This window comes from Accipiter gentilis, chromosome 33 (assembly GCF_929443795.1).
Source record: "Accipiter gentilis chromosome 33, bAccGen1.1, whole genome shotgun sequence".
NCBI classification, from domain to species: Eukaryota; Metazoa; Chordata; class Aves; order Accipitriformes; family Accipitridae; genus Astur; species Astur gentilis.
The window spans coordinates 16,352,014-16,371,003 of record NC_064912.1 but is presented as its reverse complement, the minus strand read 5'-3'; the positions used below and the strand labels follow the sequence as shown (position 1 = coordinate 16,371,003).

Sequence of the window (18,990 nt, the reverse complement as noted above, 5' to 3'; positions counted from 1 at the left end):
GGAAGGTCCTACCAAAGATGGGGCTTATTTTGTTCCCCCTGCACCTCTTGGATCCCGGTATCACCAGCCTGGTCCCAAATGGTGTCTTCCATTCATGATGGGAAACCTGCAGGAGGGTCAACCCCGCTGCCGGCTCCCGGCAGTGGGGAACTGGGGTGCTGCTTCTGTGCGTCGAGGACACTCCACAAGGCAGCATGCACCTGGAGCATCACCCCTTTTGCCTCCCCTGGGGAGACGAGCTGCTTTTGGAAGGGGTTGCGGAGGGTGTCGGGATTAATTTGTGCCTTGAGTTAAGGGATCCCTTAACTTTTCTCTGTTTTGGCCTTTGGAAGATGTGTGTGTGCTTCATTTCCCATGGAAACGGCCATACGAGCAGAACCCTTCATGTTGAGATGTCCTCAGCTGTTCCACCTTCCTCCCAGCAACGTTATTACAGCATCAGCAAGGAAAGTTTGCGCTGGGGAGACCAGGACTCTCCTCCTCCAGTTACTGCTGACCTTATGTCACCTTTCTTGTCCCTTAGCTGCTGCCTTGAAGATGCCTGCAGTCTCTGGCACAGGGTGGGCACGGATGATGCCCATCTGCCCCCAGACAAGACCCCAACCCATTTTACATCCCCTCTCTGAGCTGCCCAACCTCAGGTGTACGTTGGGCGCTCACCTCCTGTGAGACCCTCCCCGGGTGCTATAAAGAGTGGGAGGGTGAAGGCTTAGGATGGAGATGGGTTGAGGATCCTGGGCTCTCCAGCCCTTGCTGCTTTGTCCCCCTTCTCCCGAGCAGGGCTGGCTGGCTGGCTGCTGGTGGGAGTCGTGTCCCCACCACCGGCACCCTGCACTGCTGGGGCTGGGAGCTGCCCACCCTTGCCTGGGCCCCTGGAAAAGAATAAGAAAAAAAAAAATAAAAAAATCATTACAAACAAATAAATAAAAGCAAAGCCAAACAAAGCAGCTCCCGGGGGATGCCGGGGTGGGCTAGCCCTGCCCTGGGGCAGGCAGAACACACGCAGGGATTGCTCCCTGCCCCTCCGGGGGGGGGAACCCGGCCGTGGGCAGCGTGGCCGGGGGGGAGTGGGCAGGCTGCCTGCCCTCCCTGCTCCCTCCTTCCCTCCCTCTCCCCCCTCCCGATGCTTTAATCACATTTTCAATTCAAATCTGCTGCTATTTGATCCTCTGGGGGTGGCGGCGGGGAGGGGAGGAAAATATTTTTAGCTGTGCTTAAAGCTGCCGGGGCGGCTAAGGGAGATCGTGCAGGTTGCAGTGGCCGGGCAGAGTTGGACGGGATCTCCCCCCCCACACCCCCCCCCTCCCTTTTTTTCTTCCTCCTCCTCCTCCTCCTCCTCCTCTTTGCACATCTGAGGGCGGCAGCGGGGCTGGCTTCCCCCTCCCGGAGGTCGCCTTTGTTTTCCCGGTATCGCTCTCCCGAGCAGCCGGGGGGGGCGAGAGGGGACCGGGGCCGGGCGGGACCGGCCACCCCTTCTCCTCCTCGCCCCGCCGGAGCCCGCGGAGTTGGTGCGGTTCTCCCGGGGCTGGACTTTTTTCCCCCACCCCGGTCCGGGACCTGACCCCCCGCTCCCGGCCCGGGCCCCCCCATGGCACCGCCGCGATGTTCGTGTCCCGGGTCCTGGATTTCCAGAAGACGCGCTACGCCAGGTAAAGCCGTCGGTGCGGCGGTCCCCGACCCCCGGGTACTTACGGAACCCCAAGACATCCCCAGCCCCTTGCCCGGGTTCGGGTCCGGCAGGGAGGGAGCCCGAAGGGACCTTCAAAAGCTGCTGAGTACCCCAAAGTCCAGGGCAGGTGCGGGCTGGTCTTTTGGGAGAAGGCTACCCGCTTTTCTGCATCCCTAAGGGATTCAGAGCATCCCTGGGAGCCCTCGCTGCCTTTTGCTGGGTTGAACTTCACCGTTGTTCTCTCGCTGTTGGGGAAACCAGGAGCCCGGCTCCCCACGGGGACAGACCCCACTGCTGGCCGCAAACCCTCCGTGGAGCGACCAGCGTTGCCCAGGGTCCCGCTTCACCCAGGTGAAGTCCCCCCAGCCTGGACCTGGGGGCTCCACGGGACTCCCATGGGATGCACCGGTGGTGGATCCTTCTCCCTCTCCGTGAAATACCCAGGGAGGTTTTCCAGCAGCAGCAGGCACTTGTTTTAAAAGCTCAGGTGCGGTAGGAAACCTCACGGCATTACCTGTGGAGGGGGAAACCTGAGGACTGCTGGGCACGGGTCAGAGGGCACTCGGCCACACGCGCTGCTGCGGGATCAGATGTGGCCTTTTGGAGGGAGCTAGTGGGTGACACGGGGACAGCGGCCGCCTGCAGCCCTCCAGCACGCCGGGTGGCCGAGGGCGAGTCAGATCACACAGCGCTGGGTGCTGCGCGGCCAGACGGCGCTCAGAGGGGTGCTTGGTTTTGCGTCGAGGACAGGCTTTGCTCCCAGCTCCCCGTGACTGTGGTGGGGATGTTTTCGTGGCTGCCGAGGGTCCCGTGGGCTGGCACTGGTTCCTGGGGGCACTCGGCTCTGCTGTTGCCACTGCCAGACTCCCAACGGTCTTGTTAGAGGCGGATACCAGAGAAAAACTTGTCTGGAAAGAAGCGGTGATGGTGTTTCTTGCCTGCTCCAGGCAGTAGCATCCCTGAGGGATGTTTGCCTGGGCTGGGTAAGGGCAGGAGACCTCCCTCCCACCCCTCCGAGCCACCAACTTCCTCTCCTTCCAGGTGTCCCGCTGGGAATATCCATGCTTGCACCTCCAAAAGCTGCCTGAAACTTGTGGGCACTCGACCATTTTGGTGCTGTAGCTGCCTCCTAACCTTTGCCTGAGGGAGAATGCAGCAGGTCTGTCCAACGCATCTGGTACAGAACTCCTTATGAAAACAGAGATTTCAAAACTTTTTTTCCCCAGCTGGCACGCAGAGGTCAGGGCCAGGGGGAGATGGAGCCAGGTGAAACTCTGTACCCCCAGAGCAGGAGGAAAACCGAACCTTTGCCCCATGGCAGTGGTGCAGAGGCTCTTTGGGAGCTGAGCAGTAGAGCAGGGGCTGCCCCCTCTCCCCCAGCCCCCCCCAGCAGAACCCATCTGCCAACCTGTTGCTTGATTTACCCCAAAATCAGCATGCTTAAGCCTTGTCATGGTCCTTTCTGGTGACAACTTGTTACGGAATGCCTTGCAGGGATAGAGTCGATGTACAGGGCAGGGGCTGTGGGGCTGGGAAGGGTCAGGTCCGCTGGGCATCCTCCACCTCTCGCTGGGTGCCAGGGCTGGAGAAGGAGCAGGAGGAGATGGGTGCTTCCTTGGCTTTCACCCCAAGACACGCCAAGGCGGTCTTCAGCGCACGATGCTAACCCAGAGCTTCCTACATCGCCACAGAGATCCTCTTAGCCTAGTGCTTAAAAATAACAGTTGGCTAATCCCCGTCCCCCCCCTGCGCTCCACGCACACCAGTTCTCCTCTCTGCGGAAATGCTCTGCTGTGGCATATCCCAAAAGTAACCCTAAAAGCTGCTCCTTCCTTTGTGCTGGGGATGCTTTTCCAGCTTCCCTGGGCTGCAAGTAACAGGGACTGGGCTCTCTGATGGGGATTGGGGTGAGCAGGAGCCACAGGGCTTACAGCAGCATATGCCCTTCAAGGCGTCAGAAGCATCTTGCAACGTGTTTTCAGAGGATGAGAAATCCTTGATTGTGGCCTTCCTTAAAAAAACCCAACAAACAAAACCCACAAATACAATAAAAACCAGCAGAAAGTTTCCCTTGTGGTGGAAAAGCCTGGAACAGCTTCATTTTTAATGTCGTTTTATCTAATTTCAAGTGAGGACCAAGAAAGGAGGAACTTGGCCATTGATACACCCGCCAAAAGGAATAAATAAAACACAGCGTGGTGATGAAAGACCTGTTGTGTGAAAGCTGCAGCGAAGGCACCAGGCTTTGAACAAAGAGATGAAAGGCAGCAATCAATGTGGGAGCATTTTGTGAACTGCCAGGAGAAAACTCGGGGCTGGAGGGGCACCGGGGTGTCCCCAAATCTTTCCTGGCTGGGCTTTGGAGACAGAGCATCACAGCTGGGGCAGAGGGGAAGAAAGCAAAGGGAGGGGGCCATCACCACGGTGGGAATAGGGATGCATGGCAATGCTGTTTGAGCAGGTTGTGGTTATAAATGAGGCTCTCCCGTGGTTTTTGCTCCGCTGTGGGGTCCAGGGGGCTCTTCCATAGTCTGCCACTGTGGGGAAAGGGAATTAAAAAGCACGGCTGCTGCAAGGCTTTCCCTCTTGCTCACAGCCTGCTCTGTGGCAAGTGATAGCCACCTCCTGCCCGAGAGGCCGAATTCAACCATGGGATCGGCAGCAGCACATGATGACAGGGTGCAAGCAGATGCGATTCCTCCTGCTTTATCCATTCACGGGATAGTTATTCCCCGATTCTCCCTCCACCCTTTCCTCTCCTCCTCCCAGCTCACTGAAATGGTGCTGGTTTCCCCCCAGAGCAACAGATCGGTGGTGCAAGTCGCATCTTCATCACTTCAACTTATCACCCAGGTTACACTGAGCCAGTAACCGATCCCTTCCTCCACCTCACCGCCAGCTTTGACCCCGTTTTGGCCCACTTTTTACTCAGACATAGTCCAGTGCCTCCTGCTCAGCTAGCTGCCACGGGACTGCATCTCATCCCCAATCTCCCCACAGGGTCACAAAACGCTTCCCGGATTTTAGCCATCCAGAGCTGTAATTGAAAGGAAACACAATTAAGCAGGGAGCTGCTGTATCTAACCGGCTTCAGCAGCTCTGAAGCAGCTGGTGGAGAGGGGTTTGCTGGGAGCTGCAGGCTACGCGGGGCACTGAATCATCCTAATAAACTGATAGCAGTTCACGATTTGATTTGCTCATGTAAAAAGCTTTAAATCTTATTGCATTTGCTTGTCTTGCCCTGCACAGAGTAACACAGCCAGGAAAATCCACATTAATTTCTCAGCCCAGAAGCAGGAGGTTAGGGAAAGCAGGGGCCTCTGTAGGTCTGTGGTCCAGACTTGTCCTCACTCGCCCGGCGCCCACGATGTAGACACTGTCATCTCCTCACTGGCACGAGGGGATGGAGATCTGAACTCTACACTTGCTCAAAAGCAAATTCTCTGGGTTTGGGGAAAGGCAGATGGGAAGACCTTTGTTGCTCCCTGCACCTGTAATTACCGAGCAAGGAGACGTTCGCCAACTCCTCCTCCAGCATCTCCAGGCAAGAGAGGGAGAGGAGAACCAGCAGGAATAGGAGGGAGAAAAAACCATCAGGGTGCTCAGACCCCAGCCACGAGAAAAACAATGCCACTCTGACAGCCTGAGCAGAGCTACCACATCGGGAAGATCCGGTCTCCGTTTGCTTTGCAATGAAAGCGCGAGCAGCCCTCACCTGCTCCCACACACGCCGAGACGCTTTCCAAGAGCTCTGCTTCCCCCACAGCCTGTGTGGGATGAAGCAGCGAGAAGGGAAATGCTTTCAGCATTGGTATCGCTGCTCTCAAGAGGCAGGGGCTCCTCACCGTGCAAGCACCAGCTCCATCCCACCATCCCCAGCAAGACCTGCCGGGCTGCCCCCAGCTGAGCAGATCCCCTCGCTGCAAAAGGCACTGCTCCAAGAGATGGGGAGGCCCCCAAAATACCTAGGGAAACCAGAATCACCTGATGTCACTGACCAATTCCATATTGGTTGCTCTGTGGGGCCAGGTTGACTCAGGTACCCTCTTAAGATAGCACTGGTAGGATTCATCTCGTGTAAGTTTAGGTGCCCAGGGTGCAGTTATCGTTGCAGCCGGGTATTTGGAAGGCAACAAGTACTCAGAGCATCATTTGCAATAGGATATTCCCTCAAACTGCCCCATTCCCTCCTTTGGGAGGATCAGTGGACCCAACAGGCCAGGCTCAGGTGGGGATCACTGCACTGGAGATGTGCAGCAGCAGGCAAGCCGAGCCCTGTGCCTTGTGCTTTTGGGGAAAGGACGGTCTCTTGGCTGTCTGGGAAACAGAGGCAAGATGGTCTTTTCCCTCTTTAGCTGGTGTTGGATATCAGCTTGATGTGATTCTTTGGCACAGCTCGCTGCGGCCAGCTTCACGAGGTAGCGGCCAAAAAGATGCATGGGAAATTCAAGCCACTGCCCAGCGCAGCAGGTCAGCGAATGTGAGAAACAGGACTCTGCCAAGACTGCTCCCAGGCTCGCCTTCCCCTCCTTCTCCCTTCCCACACCCCCAGCTCCACAGTGAGACAAAGCAATGCAAACCAACTACAAGTCCTGCGGAAAGGAAGGGAAAAAGAGCACAACTGTTATTCCAATTCATTGCTCTTAAGGGGTGCTTGGCTGCAGCTGCAAAAGGAAATCGGTTGAGTACCCAGAGAGATGCTGCAAGGGGATAGATGCTCAGAGCAGGGGCTGAGCAAGGCGGAGGAGACACAGCCAAAGACACAGAGCTCAGGTCTCCCTTTGGGGGTTCTCCACGTGTAATTGAACCTCAACATTTTCATGCAGTGAAAAATCCAGAGTCCAACAGGCTCGATGTGATACGCTACAATTTCTCGTGATAACATGATACCACAAGCATCATGTTCCTGATGTTTGCTTCAGATGCCAATTAGTTGAGCTGAGCAGTGCTGACCTTTGGGAGAGTTTGGATCCAAGTCTGTGCTACTGTTCAAGTTTATAGTCCAGGCTTGCTGCTGCCAAGGAAAGGATTTTATGCAGGGACAGATCAGCAGGTCAAGGGCAAGGAATTACCTCCTCTGCTGTGCTGTGCGGAGCAGCACTGGCTGGTACCATAGCATTGGACACAGCCCTGCCCTCTGTTGCAAATAACGCCAATAGAAATCCTAGTATCTGCTTGCCTGGCTGGTGAAATGCATGATTCTCCTTCTGTGCTTTCGTTGTCCAGAGGCATTTGCTGAATAATTTACAGATATCATTTGTACTTGAGTAGCATCCAGGAATCCTCAATGAGAGCCAGGTTCTGTCTCTTGGGGGAGGCTATGGGGAGACCCTATGGACCTCAGAAACCACGACCTGCCCCTGTAATTGCACAGTCACAGCAGCAGCCAGGATTGGAGGCTGGGAAGGCTCCAGCCCCCAGACTGCCCAAATCCTTTGCCAGCAGGCAGAGGGGCCAGTGGTCACACTCACTCCTGCCCACCTTGGGCTGTTGCAGAATTTAAGCAGGCAGAGCCAGCTCAGGATTTGTGCCACTCGCTTCTGTGCTCAGGCCAATGCAGGCAAGGCCGCAAGGAACACGCACAGTGACTTTCCAAACAAGCAAATAGTGAATAATAGAGAATTTTCAGTTCTGGAAGCAGTCCTCCTAACATTCACGAAACACCTGGGACATCAGAGTCATTTTGTGACTAATCAGCTGTTGTTGGAGGTCTCACGAGTACCAAATGAGACAAGAAGTCCCAGCTCAGAAAGTAATTTGGGAAACACTCACCAATCCCATCTGTTGTGAATAAACAAACAACTCTGCTGTAGTTGCAGGGTCATGAATTGCCTTGGAAGAGTTAGAGGTACCATTTACATAAGGAGCAGAAAGCCTGCTGGGGAGAAAAATAAATATCCCTGCACAGAGGATGGGAATATGGATAGTTATGGCCCTGCTGGGAATTACCTGCAGAGTTTTCACCCACCAACCAAGCCCTGCTAGGTAATTATGGGCTCTTATGGGTGCAGAAATGGTCTATGCCTGCATCCAGCCTGGCTTGGAACCTCCCGGGCTTGTCTCTGCTAGGGCGAGGAGCAAGGAAGAGGAATCAGATATACCCTTGGTGTGATTCCTGGTGCGTTCAGGGAAACAGCAGCATATTCCCTCCTGCCAGCCTCAGTCCCTTATGTTCCCACTGCCGTGGCAGCAGGAGGTGCTGGGGTGGTGATGCGTGTCTTCCCTGTCCCTTCGCAGGGAATATCTGTGCCTGTGGTTCGGAGCCAGGTACAGCACTGACACGGCTGAGCACGTGGTCCCTGGGAGCATCCCTAAGCCAGCAAGCAGACTTGTTCGGCGTTTCTCATGGCATGCAGGCCATATAGTGCCAGGGGATGGTCTACAGCCAGCCCAGGATGTTACCACATGTCAGTGTGCTGGGAACAAGCAAAATTGGGATGAGGGTAATCAGAGGTGATGAATGACAATTCAATCTGCAGCCCGTTTTGACTTGCTTTATGGAAGCAAGGCTTGCACCAGGGGCATCTGGGCAGGTTACTCCAGAAATCTGGCCATCCGCTAATTTACCCATAAGAAAGGTTGTCTGGATGAAAAGTCTTTCATTTTCTGCTCCCTACCCAAGCTGCCAGCTCTTTGCACGATGCCAGGAAGCAGTACAAAAGAGAATGTTGTGCTGCCTTGCTCCGTCAGCCTTCCTGCCCCTTCTCCCATGGGATGGGCTGGAGTCGAAGGAGTAGCCTACGGAGCAGGCTTGTCCCGGCTGCCCCTTCTCCCCTGGCCCAGGGAGCCGACCTGCAAGCTCACAGCACGCACAGCTCGGCTTTCCAAATCAGGAGTGCCATATGTTCGCGTAGGAGCATGCAAGCACTGAGGAGTAGGCATGGAAATAGAGGTTTGAGCTCTTAACGGGGGTGCCACACAGCCGTGCACATGCCCATGTGGGTGGCTCTGCAGATGGCAACGCTGGGCAGCATCAGCCTGAGCCTTTGCATTTCTGCTTCCCAGCGGCAAACACTCCCGTGTCAATGGCTAGGAAGGAAAAGCAGGATTTCTCAAGTGCTCCTGGGCTGGATAAAGCAGCTTTGGGGTACTGGAGAGTCTGGGGGCTCTGCGCTGGGAGCTGCAACCACAGGCGAGAAGGGAGGGCTGCTGAGCCTTTCCCACATCACCGAGTTGCAGAATTGATGTCCTGGAATCGAGAGGGGGCCCTGAGCACATCCCTGCTGTCCTGGTCCGTCTCCTGCATCCCGGGACCATGCCCTGTGCGTGAGCAGCACCGGGGGCCGTACGCTGCACTAACACACGCAGCTCCCCAGGACTGAGCTAATTACGAACCACGGAGGAGCTCAAGGGGATGAAGCCTCTTACCAGGGACTGCAGCTGGAACATTACCAGATTACAGGTCAGAAGCAGAGCACACACCAAGCCCCAGCTTACAGAAATGCTGCTGCAGCTCACGTGTCAACACAAGCCTGAGGACCAAGCCCCGGCATCTGGACTGGTTGCGCAGCCTCCGGGCTCATTAGGGCAAATCCAGACCACGCACTGAAGAGGGATCTGGGGCCAGTCTGCCCTACAGGGACACATCTGCTCCATCACTGTCACCTCAGGCATCACACCACTTGCTCTACCAAGGGACAACCCAAGGGCCCCCAACAGGATTTACCACCACTTCTGGTCAGCATCCAACAAATGCTTTCTCCACCGTTCCTCTCTGACAAGACACCACCATCAGGATACAATCCTCCTCTGTTACTCTAAAAGCAGTTGCAACACCCGGTCACAAGGTGAAGGAGAAATCCCCTCCCTTCGCAGTCAAATCCCCAAGAACTGCCCAGCAGGGAACATAGCCTGGGAATACCCCAGCTCCCGGAGCAGGAGGACAGATTGACAGCAAACCAACACCCTCAAAGACATAGACCAAATCCTGAGCAAGCCCAGCCCTTTTATAAGTCATTTGCAGGTGAAACCTGGAGACATTAGCTGGTTTGGGGAGATTCACATACCTGGGAGCAACCTTGGACACGCCGGCTGCTCCTTTTTCCCTGCAGCACCCAGCCCACGGTGCGACACATGGCTCTGGCATTTAGGGCTTCACGGGTTGTGAAGGGGATGTCTTGGCTGTTCCAGTGTCACGACCATGGCTACGGCTTCAGCAATGTGCAGGGGGAGCCCAGCTCCTCAATGCATAGATACACAGCCACGTGTCTTGTAAATAGCCTGATTTATAGCAGGGTTAGGGGTGTCAGGTGTTGGACTGGCTGCTTCCAAAAGCAGGGATGAGCTGCTCAATAGGAGTAGAGGCAACCCCCAGCTTACACCTCCCCATCAGCATCTGAGTTGTGATTTTACAGCCTCCTCACATTATCCTTCCCCCAGCTCACTTAAAGCATGTCAAAATTATTATTCCTCATTTGGAGAGGGGGAGAAGGGGGTGAGAAGGAAATGAAGTGACGTGGCAGAGGCCAGCCAGAGAGTCAGTGTCAAAGGCAGGACTAAATGCCCCCTCTCCCAAATCGCAGCCTGGCCTGGGTCTCCGTTAGGGCTGTGCCCCCCCTTGTTTGTAGGGGACAGCTTTCCTGCAAAGTGTCCCACGGCTCTGCCCGCATGAGTCTGAGGTGCCCGTGGAGTGGCTGATGCGGGTTGTCTTGGCGCCCCAGGAGAGGTCAGATGCCCAAATGCTCACAGAGAAGTCCTCCCAAGGAACAATTTAATTTAATCCTCTTTTTACCTTCTTCTCCCCCACCCCAGCAAAGCAAGAGCAAAGCAAATCTGCATGATTTTTGAGTCCAGAACTTTGTTCTTGGATAAAAGTCTTTAAAAAACTCACCGCCACCCCCCCAAAGCCAGAAAAAAACAGAGTAGAAGAAAGAGAAGGAGAAAGAAACAAGCCTGGGAAGCCGGCTCTGCACTTTGCCCCGGCTGCCTGGGACAAGGGGCTCTTTGTTTCCCTGGCCGGAGCCTGCTGTACTGGCCCTTTTCAGTCTCCCTCCCTGGGAAAGGGGCCAGGGGGAAGTAGGCACAAGCAGGGCAGGCAAAAACCCTGCATCTGCAGTGAATAAACCCTGCTCGGACCACCACCAGACCCCCCCCCCCCCCATCTTCATATAGCTGGTCCGTATAGTGTCTGCCAGAAACGGTACCGGGGGAAAAAGTTGCCCGGGTGACCCCTGGGTCTCTGCTTCCCACCCACTACCCCTGCAAATGAACATGATTGTGTTCCTACCATGCAGGAGGTTTTAAACTTCTCTGTGTCTTTTGGATTTTGCAATCCTAAAGCACCTGCTAAAATGCAATGAAGCACTCAGCTGGTGTATAATCACCTGCCTGCAGCTTCTCGGACCTGCCATGCTGAGCAAGTCACATTGTTGTGGCTTTGCTGGGTCCCCAAGCACGTGGCAGCATAGGCTGGGAGCTACTGGGGACAAGTCGCTCTCATCTCCTCCCACCCTGGGGATACTGCCAGGGTGTCCCCAAGTCTACGGGCGCAATGACACGGAGCTGGCGATGACTGTGGATTTCAGCCAGCTGGGCAGGACTCTTCCTGCAGGGATCAGATATAAGTTTGGAGAGGCGTTTCTTCTCTTCTCCTTATTTTCTTGCATTGAAAAATCCCAGAGCTCTGCCTGGCTGCTAGCAATTCCCCTTCTCCCAACCTCAGTCGCACAGAGCTGGGGCTCTTGGCTGTTCTGCACTTTCATCAGCGCTAACGAGAGTCGCGGACGCCCTCTCCGAGCGTGTCTGTCCATCTGTCTGGGCTGGAGCTCAGCTGGTTTTGCACGCCAGTACGGCAACTTTCTGCAGGCTGGGAATGGTGCAGGGCTCCCCGTGCCCTGCTCTGTACCCATGCCGGTGTGCACAGGGATGACATGAATTGGGTGGATGCTTGGCATCCTGGGATGGGACTCATCCTGCCCTGCCAGGAGACATGCAAACACCGGCCGCTACTGTGCTTGTTTGCACAGCTCTGCTCCTGAGCAAGGAGTACCACAAAAATCTGCCCAACTAGCCCCAAAATGCAATGCTGGCTGCTCCAGGAGGACCATGCTGTACCCAGGCTGGCCCAGCACTTTGCAGCCAGGTCCCACATTCGCAATGCTCTGTTTCCCATCCTTCACAGGATGATGCTTATTAGAAAGCAGGGCAGGAAAACAAGAACAATTTCTCCCCAGGTCAGAAAAAAAAGTTCCTCCTAAAAGCTATTTCTCCCTCCAGGAAAGCAGGCGTTCGCAGTGTGCTGCACCAGCGTGGCTTTGGGCTCCAGGGCCACGCACACTGTTGGACCTCATCCCATGGGGATGGCCCTTCCCGGCCCCTCCATCCCTGTACCAGAGCTAGGGAGGATATTTTCACCCCAGGGATCCCTTCCCAAAGGGGAGGGGGCTGTGGGAACCGGTCCCACCGTTGCTCCCCATTACTGCTCTGAACAGCAACCACCAGAATGGAGGGGAGACGGTGTGGGGCTTTGTTAAAATAAATAAATTCAAGGAAAAGGCCTCAAACGTGTTTCCTCAGCAACCGCGACGTCACACGGGATGTCTCGCCTCCTCCCCACCCCGCCTTCTTATTATTAAAAGGGAAAAGAAAGCAAGGCAGAAAGTGAAGGGGAGCTGGGGACAGTCTCCTGGCAACACTGGGGATAATGTCCTCCTGCCAGGGGGACGTGGCTCCAGCATGGGGAGCCCAGCCAGCCCTCGTGGCTGGAGCGGTGGGATGGGGACGGCGTCCCTGGTGTCCCCTGGGATGGAGGTGACAGCACGCTGGGCACCACCATGTCCCCAGGGATGCTCGGCTGCTTCCCGGCCACGGCAGCCTTGTTAAACCCTGATTTACCCAGTGAGGATCCTTGATTTGCAGAGCAGTGGGAGCTTAGCTCCTCCATTTCCCCCTCTTAATTCAAGACATTTTTTGGTGACGATGACCGCCACGCTCCCCCAACACTCAAACCCTTGTCATTTGAGCTATTTAATCCATCCTGGCTCAGTTTTAACACAGCAGTGAGCGGCTCAGGCAGTGGGACTGAGCAGGCAGGAGCTGGCAGAGGGGTCTGCACGGGCGTGGGTGGCTCGGGGACGGGGAGAGGGGACTTCTCCTGCCTTTCCCAGTGCCCTGGACCAAGGGGTCATCCTGTGCCCAGCGGCAAGGTCCTGCCAGCCCCCTCGCCCCCTCGCCGGGTGCAGCTCAGCTGTGAAACGTGCCGCAGATGGTGCCGGAGCTGAAAGCAAACGGGGTCAGACAGCAATTAGCCCAGGTCCTGCAGGGCAGCCCCACCGGTGCCAGCGTAGCTCGGCCGTCCTGGAAAAGTCTTTAAAACCCTGATTGCCAGGAGCAGCCAGGGAAGGATCCCTCTCTATTTGCCCGTTTCTTATGCCCTTTTGCTAAGCCTCCACTGCTGGCCCCTGCCAGAAGAGGACACTGAGAAAGGCAGCACTTTGCTCTGACCTGTTATCATGGCTGCACATTTAATTTGCCTCTCAGTACAGTGTTATGTACCTAGCAATGGGCTAGCCAAACCCAACATTACTTTTTATCGCCGTGTGTTGATCCGACAGGGGAAATCGATATGTTCCTCTGACCGCCAAGAGCAATCTGATACCTCAGACTAAAAGAAACAGAAATAAAGATACAGGTTTCCAAGGGAGCGCAGCAGGGTTTCCCCCTGCAGCAATCTGTGCTGGGACGTGCAGCCCCCCCCGGCTTGGAGGTAGATGCAGGTGGTACCCAGAACCCAAAGGCATCACGGGGATACCCTCATGGGAGCTGGGCACGCTGCTGTGACATGAGGATGTCACCCCCGGAGGGGTCAAGGACCCGCAGCATGGCCCCCCACTACCCCGTGTGCCTTTTCCACTGCTGGGGCTCTGCCCACCGCTGCCTTCTCTCCAAGCAACAGCAGTTACTGGGAAATGCTTCAGCCTGAGCTGTAGCTGAGCAAGTCCTGGGGTCCCGGCGTTTGGGGCCAGCCAGATGGACAAGCCATGCCCAGTGCCAGGGTCACTTCTGCAAGGCAGCTGGAGCAAAGCTGAGCCGAGGTGGGGCTCCAGGTTGGGGGGCTGGTGGGTGTCCCTGTGCAGACCCTTCCAAAAGGGCTTTCCCCCAAACCATGTCCCCTGAGCGTGTTTCTCTCCCTGCTTCTCGCCGCAGGTTCATGAATCACCGCGTCCCGTCCAACCGCAGGTACCAGCCGACGGAGTACGAGCACGCGGCAAACTGTGCCACCCACGCGGTGAGTTCCTCTCCCTGTCCCAGGGTGAGGGAGGACGGTGCTCTGCTGTCCAGGGATCCCCTGAGGAACCTCAAGGAACACCTAAAAACGTCTGTGTTCAACCCTGGAGCAGCTCCTGAGGGTCTCGGGGCTGTGATGAGGCAGATATGCTTCAGATGCTCCCAGGGAGCAGGGATACTCTCCCTCTTTCTGCCCTGGGAAGCTGGTGTGCATCCCCCTGGCTCTCCCTCACCATGGCCCCGTGTTCCCAGGGAAGCTGGCTGTGGGCTTAGTGAAGCAGGAGTATTTTGCAAAGCTCCCTGAAAATGGAGTGTTTTTCACAGTGGGAACGGTGACAGGCACCCCATGGGGCTGCCTACGCGGCAGCGGGAGCGAGCGCTCCCCACATCAGGGTTTCCCTCGGGAGCTGGCTGCTCCCACTCTGAGCCCTGGGAGATGATTCAGAGGTAGTCATCCTTCTTGTGCCTTCCTCCTCATCCCTACCTCCACCTGGAGAAGCTATTTTGGAGCTGCACCACACAGGGAGAGACCCTGCCTGGCCCTTGCGGGTGGCCAGCCTGCCCCTTATGGGTGGTAGCTTTCACCAGAAGCAAAAGAAACACCTAAAAGGAAAAGCAGAGACTATATTGTAGCTACTCAGTGGAAACACAGAGAGTTGACAACAGGCTTGCTTCTCCCTTCCAGTTCTGGATTCTGCCCAGCATCCTCGGCAGCTCCATCCTCTACATCCTCTCTGACGACCAGTGGGAAACCATCTCAGCCTGGATCTATGGCTTTGGCTTGTCCAGCCTCTTCATCGTCTCCACCATCTTCCACACCATCTCCTGGAAAAAGAGGCATCTCAGGTACCAGCCGTGATTGCCTGGGGCTCGGGAAGGGGGAGAGGGTCCGCAGGGCCCCAGTGCTGCAGGCTGTGACCCGTCTGTCTGTCTGTCTGTCTGTCCCGCAGGACCATGGAGCACTGCTTGCACATGTTCGACAGGATGGTGATCTACTTCTTCATCGCGGCGTCGTACACTCCCTGGTGAGTTGGTGGGGGCCATCGCTTGGCCCCACTGAAGGGGAGAAAATCAGCCTGGCTCCAACAAATTGGATTTCATTCTCTGGCTTTGGCTCTGCTCGAGGCTGTACCCTACCCCTTTCCACAAAACCTTCCTATCCTATAGATTACAACCCCTCTAAGTTGAAGTTACAAGTTGGGGACACCCTTTGGTGGGACAGCCATGGGGGTGAGGGTGGCATTTCCCCGGCACCTCGCTGCCCAGACCGGGGTGCTGCCCTAGACCCACCTCACCGCAGACCTGGGTCTTGCAGGCTGAACCTGAGGGAATTGGGTCCCTGGGCCTCCCACATGCGCTGGATCATCTGGATCATGGCATCTATCGGGACCGTCTACGTTTTCTTCTTCCATGAGCGGTGAGTGCCTTTACCTGGTATCGCAGAGCCCACCTCAGCTCTGCCAGCCCCTCTTAACGCCCCGACAGTGGTCAAGCTGCAGGGGAGAGCAAGAAGGATGGAGATAGACACAGACAGACAGACAGACAGATAGGTACAGGGACGCTGGGGGGCCTCCTGGTCAACTGGCAGTGGAGAGCTTCCTCGGACCACGTCCCTCCCCATCTGCACCTTGGTTTTAGAAGCTTTGGCGGCAGGGATGTGGGAGCAGGGATGTAGGAGCAGGGATGTAGGAGCAGGGATGTAGGAGCAGGGATGTGCTGCCGTGAGTTGCTTCTCCCACATGGTGGCACCAAATAGAAAGCAAAAGGCCCCCGATGTCTCCCCGAAGTCCCAAGCTCCTGGCCCTGAGCTGGCAGCTCCCAAGCCAGGGTGGGGGTCCATCACCCCCGGAGCAGGGTGCCAGCCCCTCTGCGGTGGTGTGGCTCACACATGAGGACGTGGGACCTGCCGTGATGGCACCTCCACCCCTTTTCCCATAGCACGGCAGTGGACATTACAAGCGTCAAACTCGCTCGACGCTCCCTCTGCACCTACCTCCAAGCAGCTTCTCTGTCGGTCGCAGGTACAAGCTGGTGGAGCTGGTGTGCTACGTTATCATGGGCTTCTTCCCTGCCTTGGTCATCCTCTCCATGGTAAGCCACTGCTGGGAAGTACGCGGGCTCAGCGCAAGGGACAAATCCCAGTGGGGCTGGTTTGTCTCCGGTGGGTTGGCACGGTCCAGGCTGCGTGATGGATAAAGCCATCCCCAAATACGATGTGGCCTGGCGTGGTTTTACAAGAGCTTTGAGTGCCCAGCAGATACCACGTGCATCTCCGGCCGACCTCCCGCCCGGGGTGCGTTGCGTTGAAATCCTCCCAGTAAAGCAGGGCTGCTGGGTCCCCGCTGCCTTGCTGGAGGGGAGGGTGTAGCAGAAGTCAGAGCGAGGGTCCTGCCTGCATCCTGGCAGCTGGGGTCACGCTTTTGGTCTTGATGGAGCGGTGGCCGTCACTGAGTTCTGCCTCCCTCCTTGCTCCCAGCCCAACAGGGATGGCCTCCCGGAGCTGGTGGCCGGTGGACTCTCCTACTGCCTGGGCATGGTCTTCTTCAAAAGCGACGGTCGCATCCCCTTCGCCCATGCCATCTGGCACCTCTTCGTGGCCATCGGAGCTGGCATCCACTACTATGCCATTTGGAGGTACCTCTACCGGCCGGGAGCGCTGGAGACTAAAACGTCCCGGTAGACACCTTAAAGACATCGTTTGCACCAACTGGCACGTGAGGGGCAAGGAGGGGAGCTGGGGGGCAGCCTGCACTGTGGGCTCGCCCCAAATTACCCGATCACCCGCTCGCCCCATGGGCGGCAGCTGCCGGTGCCCTTCCTGCAGGGACAGGAGAGCCTGGAGGTTGATTTTAAACAGATTTTTCTTTTTTTAACCTCCGGAACTGTTTATTTTTTTTAGACAAAGGTTTTGTAACATGGTGGCCGACCTCCAGGCTGCGGGTGATAGGGGAGCGACCCCTCCCTCACCTGCCTGACCCTGAGCATCCCGTGGGAGCAGAGGCCCTGGCCCTACGTGCCCCTGGCTAGTGACACCCTGGGTTTGGCTACTGGAACCCTTAGCACGGGCCACCCAGGGGACTGGAGGGGTTGGAATGGGGGGAGAGACCCAGGCTCTTTCCCCTGGGAGGGGGGCACGTCAGCACCCCTGCACCATCGGGGCTCGGCTCCTAAATGGTCCTGAGTCATTTCAGCATTAACCGCCCCCTCCCAAGTTCTTGACGGGAAGGTCCGGAGTCAACAAAGCCTTACATGAGACTGAAATTTGAACCTCGTCCAGAGTCCCTGAGCACTGGAAAACCTTTTCTCTAAGCCAGTATTAAGTGCACAACTTGGTACATCCCCCCAGATGGGCCCTGGGATCCCCCATGGTCCTTCTCTCCCTGGGGTGCTTTGTTTTCCTCTCCTGTCTCAGTGCCGGTGGCAGCCCCGAAGCACGGCCCTGCTCCCGGGCTCTGCCACGCACGTGCCTTCGGTGGGGAGCAGAGGGGGGATCCGGCTCCCGGCATCCACCTGGCTGGGGGTCAGCCCACCCGCATCAGGGGATTTTTCTTTCTCCTCAAGAGAGGGAAGCGAACCTCCTTGGATTGGGATCACGGGGCTGCCTGCCTTCTCTGCTCCCAGTTTGATGATGAGCCTATTGGCCATCATCAGATGTAATTCCACTTTTGGGAGGATTTCCGACATTCCCAGGAATGCTGCAGGGAAGGGACGCATCCATGGGGTGCTTGGAGGTGAGCTGTCATGAGGACATCCTAGTGACGCTTGGTTTTTAAATGCCTAACCACAGCTCCGCTGCTCTCCAAGGCAGGATAATGAGATATGGAGCACCCATCCAGCCATCAGGAGCATCCCCGACAGTGCTGGAACGGGAAAACCATACCCGGTCCTACTCCCCAAACACACTGGCAGAGGTGCTGGAGGCGGGAGGGTCTGGGACGTGCTGGGCTCTGCTCTGTGCCGGGCTCTGGTGTGTACTGGGCTCTGTGCTGGGAGCGGACGGACAGAGCAGCGCTGCTCTCAGTCCTGCCTCCGCCTTCCCCAGGAGCCCCCGGAGGCATCGATTTCCCACCACATCTTTTTGGCCTCCGGATTAATCGCAACTGCGGCAGCCTTGGCACGATGTGGCAAGCGAAGGAGATTTATGGCCACTGTCCCACATCTCCTGTTTCTCCGGCAGCATGCTAAGGAGCCGAGCTCCCAGCACTGCCCCACCACCCACGGAAATTAGGATCCCCCCAGCCTCTGCCACTCCAGGGCCGGCTCTCCAGGGCCATGCCATCTTGCAGCAGATTACCAAAGAGAAAGCATCTGGATACTCATCCCCTCCTGACGTGGTGGCTGTGGTCACCAGTTCAGCAAAAAAATCTGGTGGGTTTTCACTTCCATAGGCAGAAGGTTCCTATAGGGGACTCTGGGTGATGTGCCCAGCACCCCAGCCTGGCATGAGGCTTCTGGGGGGGTCGTCTCTGCCAGGGGCACCCCAAAGCAGCCTTTGGGCTGGGATGCCTTTCAGGGTGACTGGTGGTCTTAGGGACAGGGGGTGAATGACCCGATGTGAGCGCGGTCTCTGCTGCTGCCTCTCCCAGGCCCCCAGGACGCAGCCCTTGCTCTGTCACCTACGGCAGATGGAGGGGTGGAGAAGGATGAGCTGGGGGTAACCAGCAGTTGGTGGAGCATGTCTGGGGTTGGAATAGCGGGATATGGGGGCCCAGAGTGGGAGCTGCCATTTCTACTGTCTGGCAAGTCATCTTCTCCGTGCCTCAGTTTCCCCATCTGTAAAATGGGGGTGAAGACACCGACCTACCTCACAGGGCTCATGTGAGGACCCTGTGAAGCACTCGGAGGACAATTAGTGCTTTACAAACACGTGCTTCAGTTTTCACTGAGTCTGGGGGACCGGATTCCCGGAGCTGCCATGGGGCACGGTGACAACCGCGGCTCAGTGTGCCCAGGTCTCCTCCTGCTCCGTCACTAAATCCCACAGGGGAACCACCCTGGGGACAAACCGTGCACACAGCAGTCCCAGATGCCGGGCAAACATCCCTTGGCAGGGGCTGAGGATGCCCAGGGAGCACCATTCTGTTTTGTCTGCGGGT

The 18,990-nt window shown here is 56.7% G+C and overlaps 1 protein-coding gene across 2 annotated transcripts; it reads left to right on the top strand.

Moving 5' to 3' along the window:
• Positions 1-1,433: 1,433 nt before the first annotated feature.
• Positions 1,434-17,325, top strand: MMD2 (monocyte to macrophage differentiation associated 2). Of its 2 annotated transcripts, none has more exons than XM_049791681.1 (7): positions 1,434-1,649; positions 13,814-13,895; positions 14,580-14,740; positions 14,845-14,919; positions 15,210-15,311; positions 15,833-15,985; positions 16,371-17,325. In XM_049791681.1, exons 1-7 carry the CDS (start codon positions 1,603-1,605, stop codon positions 16,765-16,767), a joined length of 1,017 nt encoding a protein of 338 aa, XP_049647638.1. In that variant the 5' UTR covers positions 1,434-1,602; the 3' UTR covers positions 16,768-17,325. The 2 variants fall into 2 exon arrangements, with proteins under 2 accessions (XP_049647638.1, XP_049647639.1); XM_049791682.1 differs by having other exon boundaries at positions 15,916-15,985; positions 16,371-16,691.
• The last annotated feature ends 1,665 nt before the right edge of the window (positions 17,326-18,990 follow it).

What these genes read in the sequence shown, in the direction of transcription:
- MMD2 (XM_049791681.1), top strand. Translation starts at nt 1,603, where the DNA reads ATGTTCGTGTCCCGGGTCCTGGATTTCCAGAAGACGCGCTACGCCAG. An exon ending in CAAACTGTGCCACCCACGCG is followed by an intron (nt 13,896 to 14,579) that starts GTGAGTTCCTCT and finishes TCTCCCTTCCAG; the next exon opens with TTCTGGATTCTGCCCAGCAT. An exon ending in GCGGCGTCGTACACTCCCTG is followed by an intron (nt 14,920 to 15,209) that starts GTGAGTTGGTGG and finishes TGGGTCTTGCAG; the next exon opens with GCTGAACCTGAGGGAATTGG.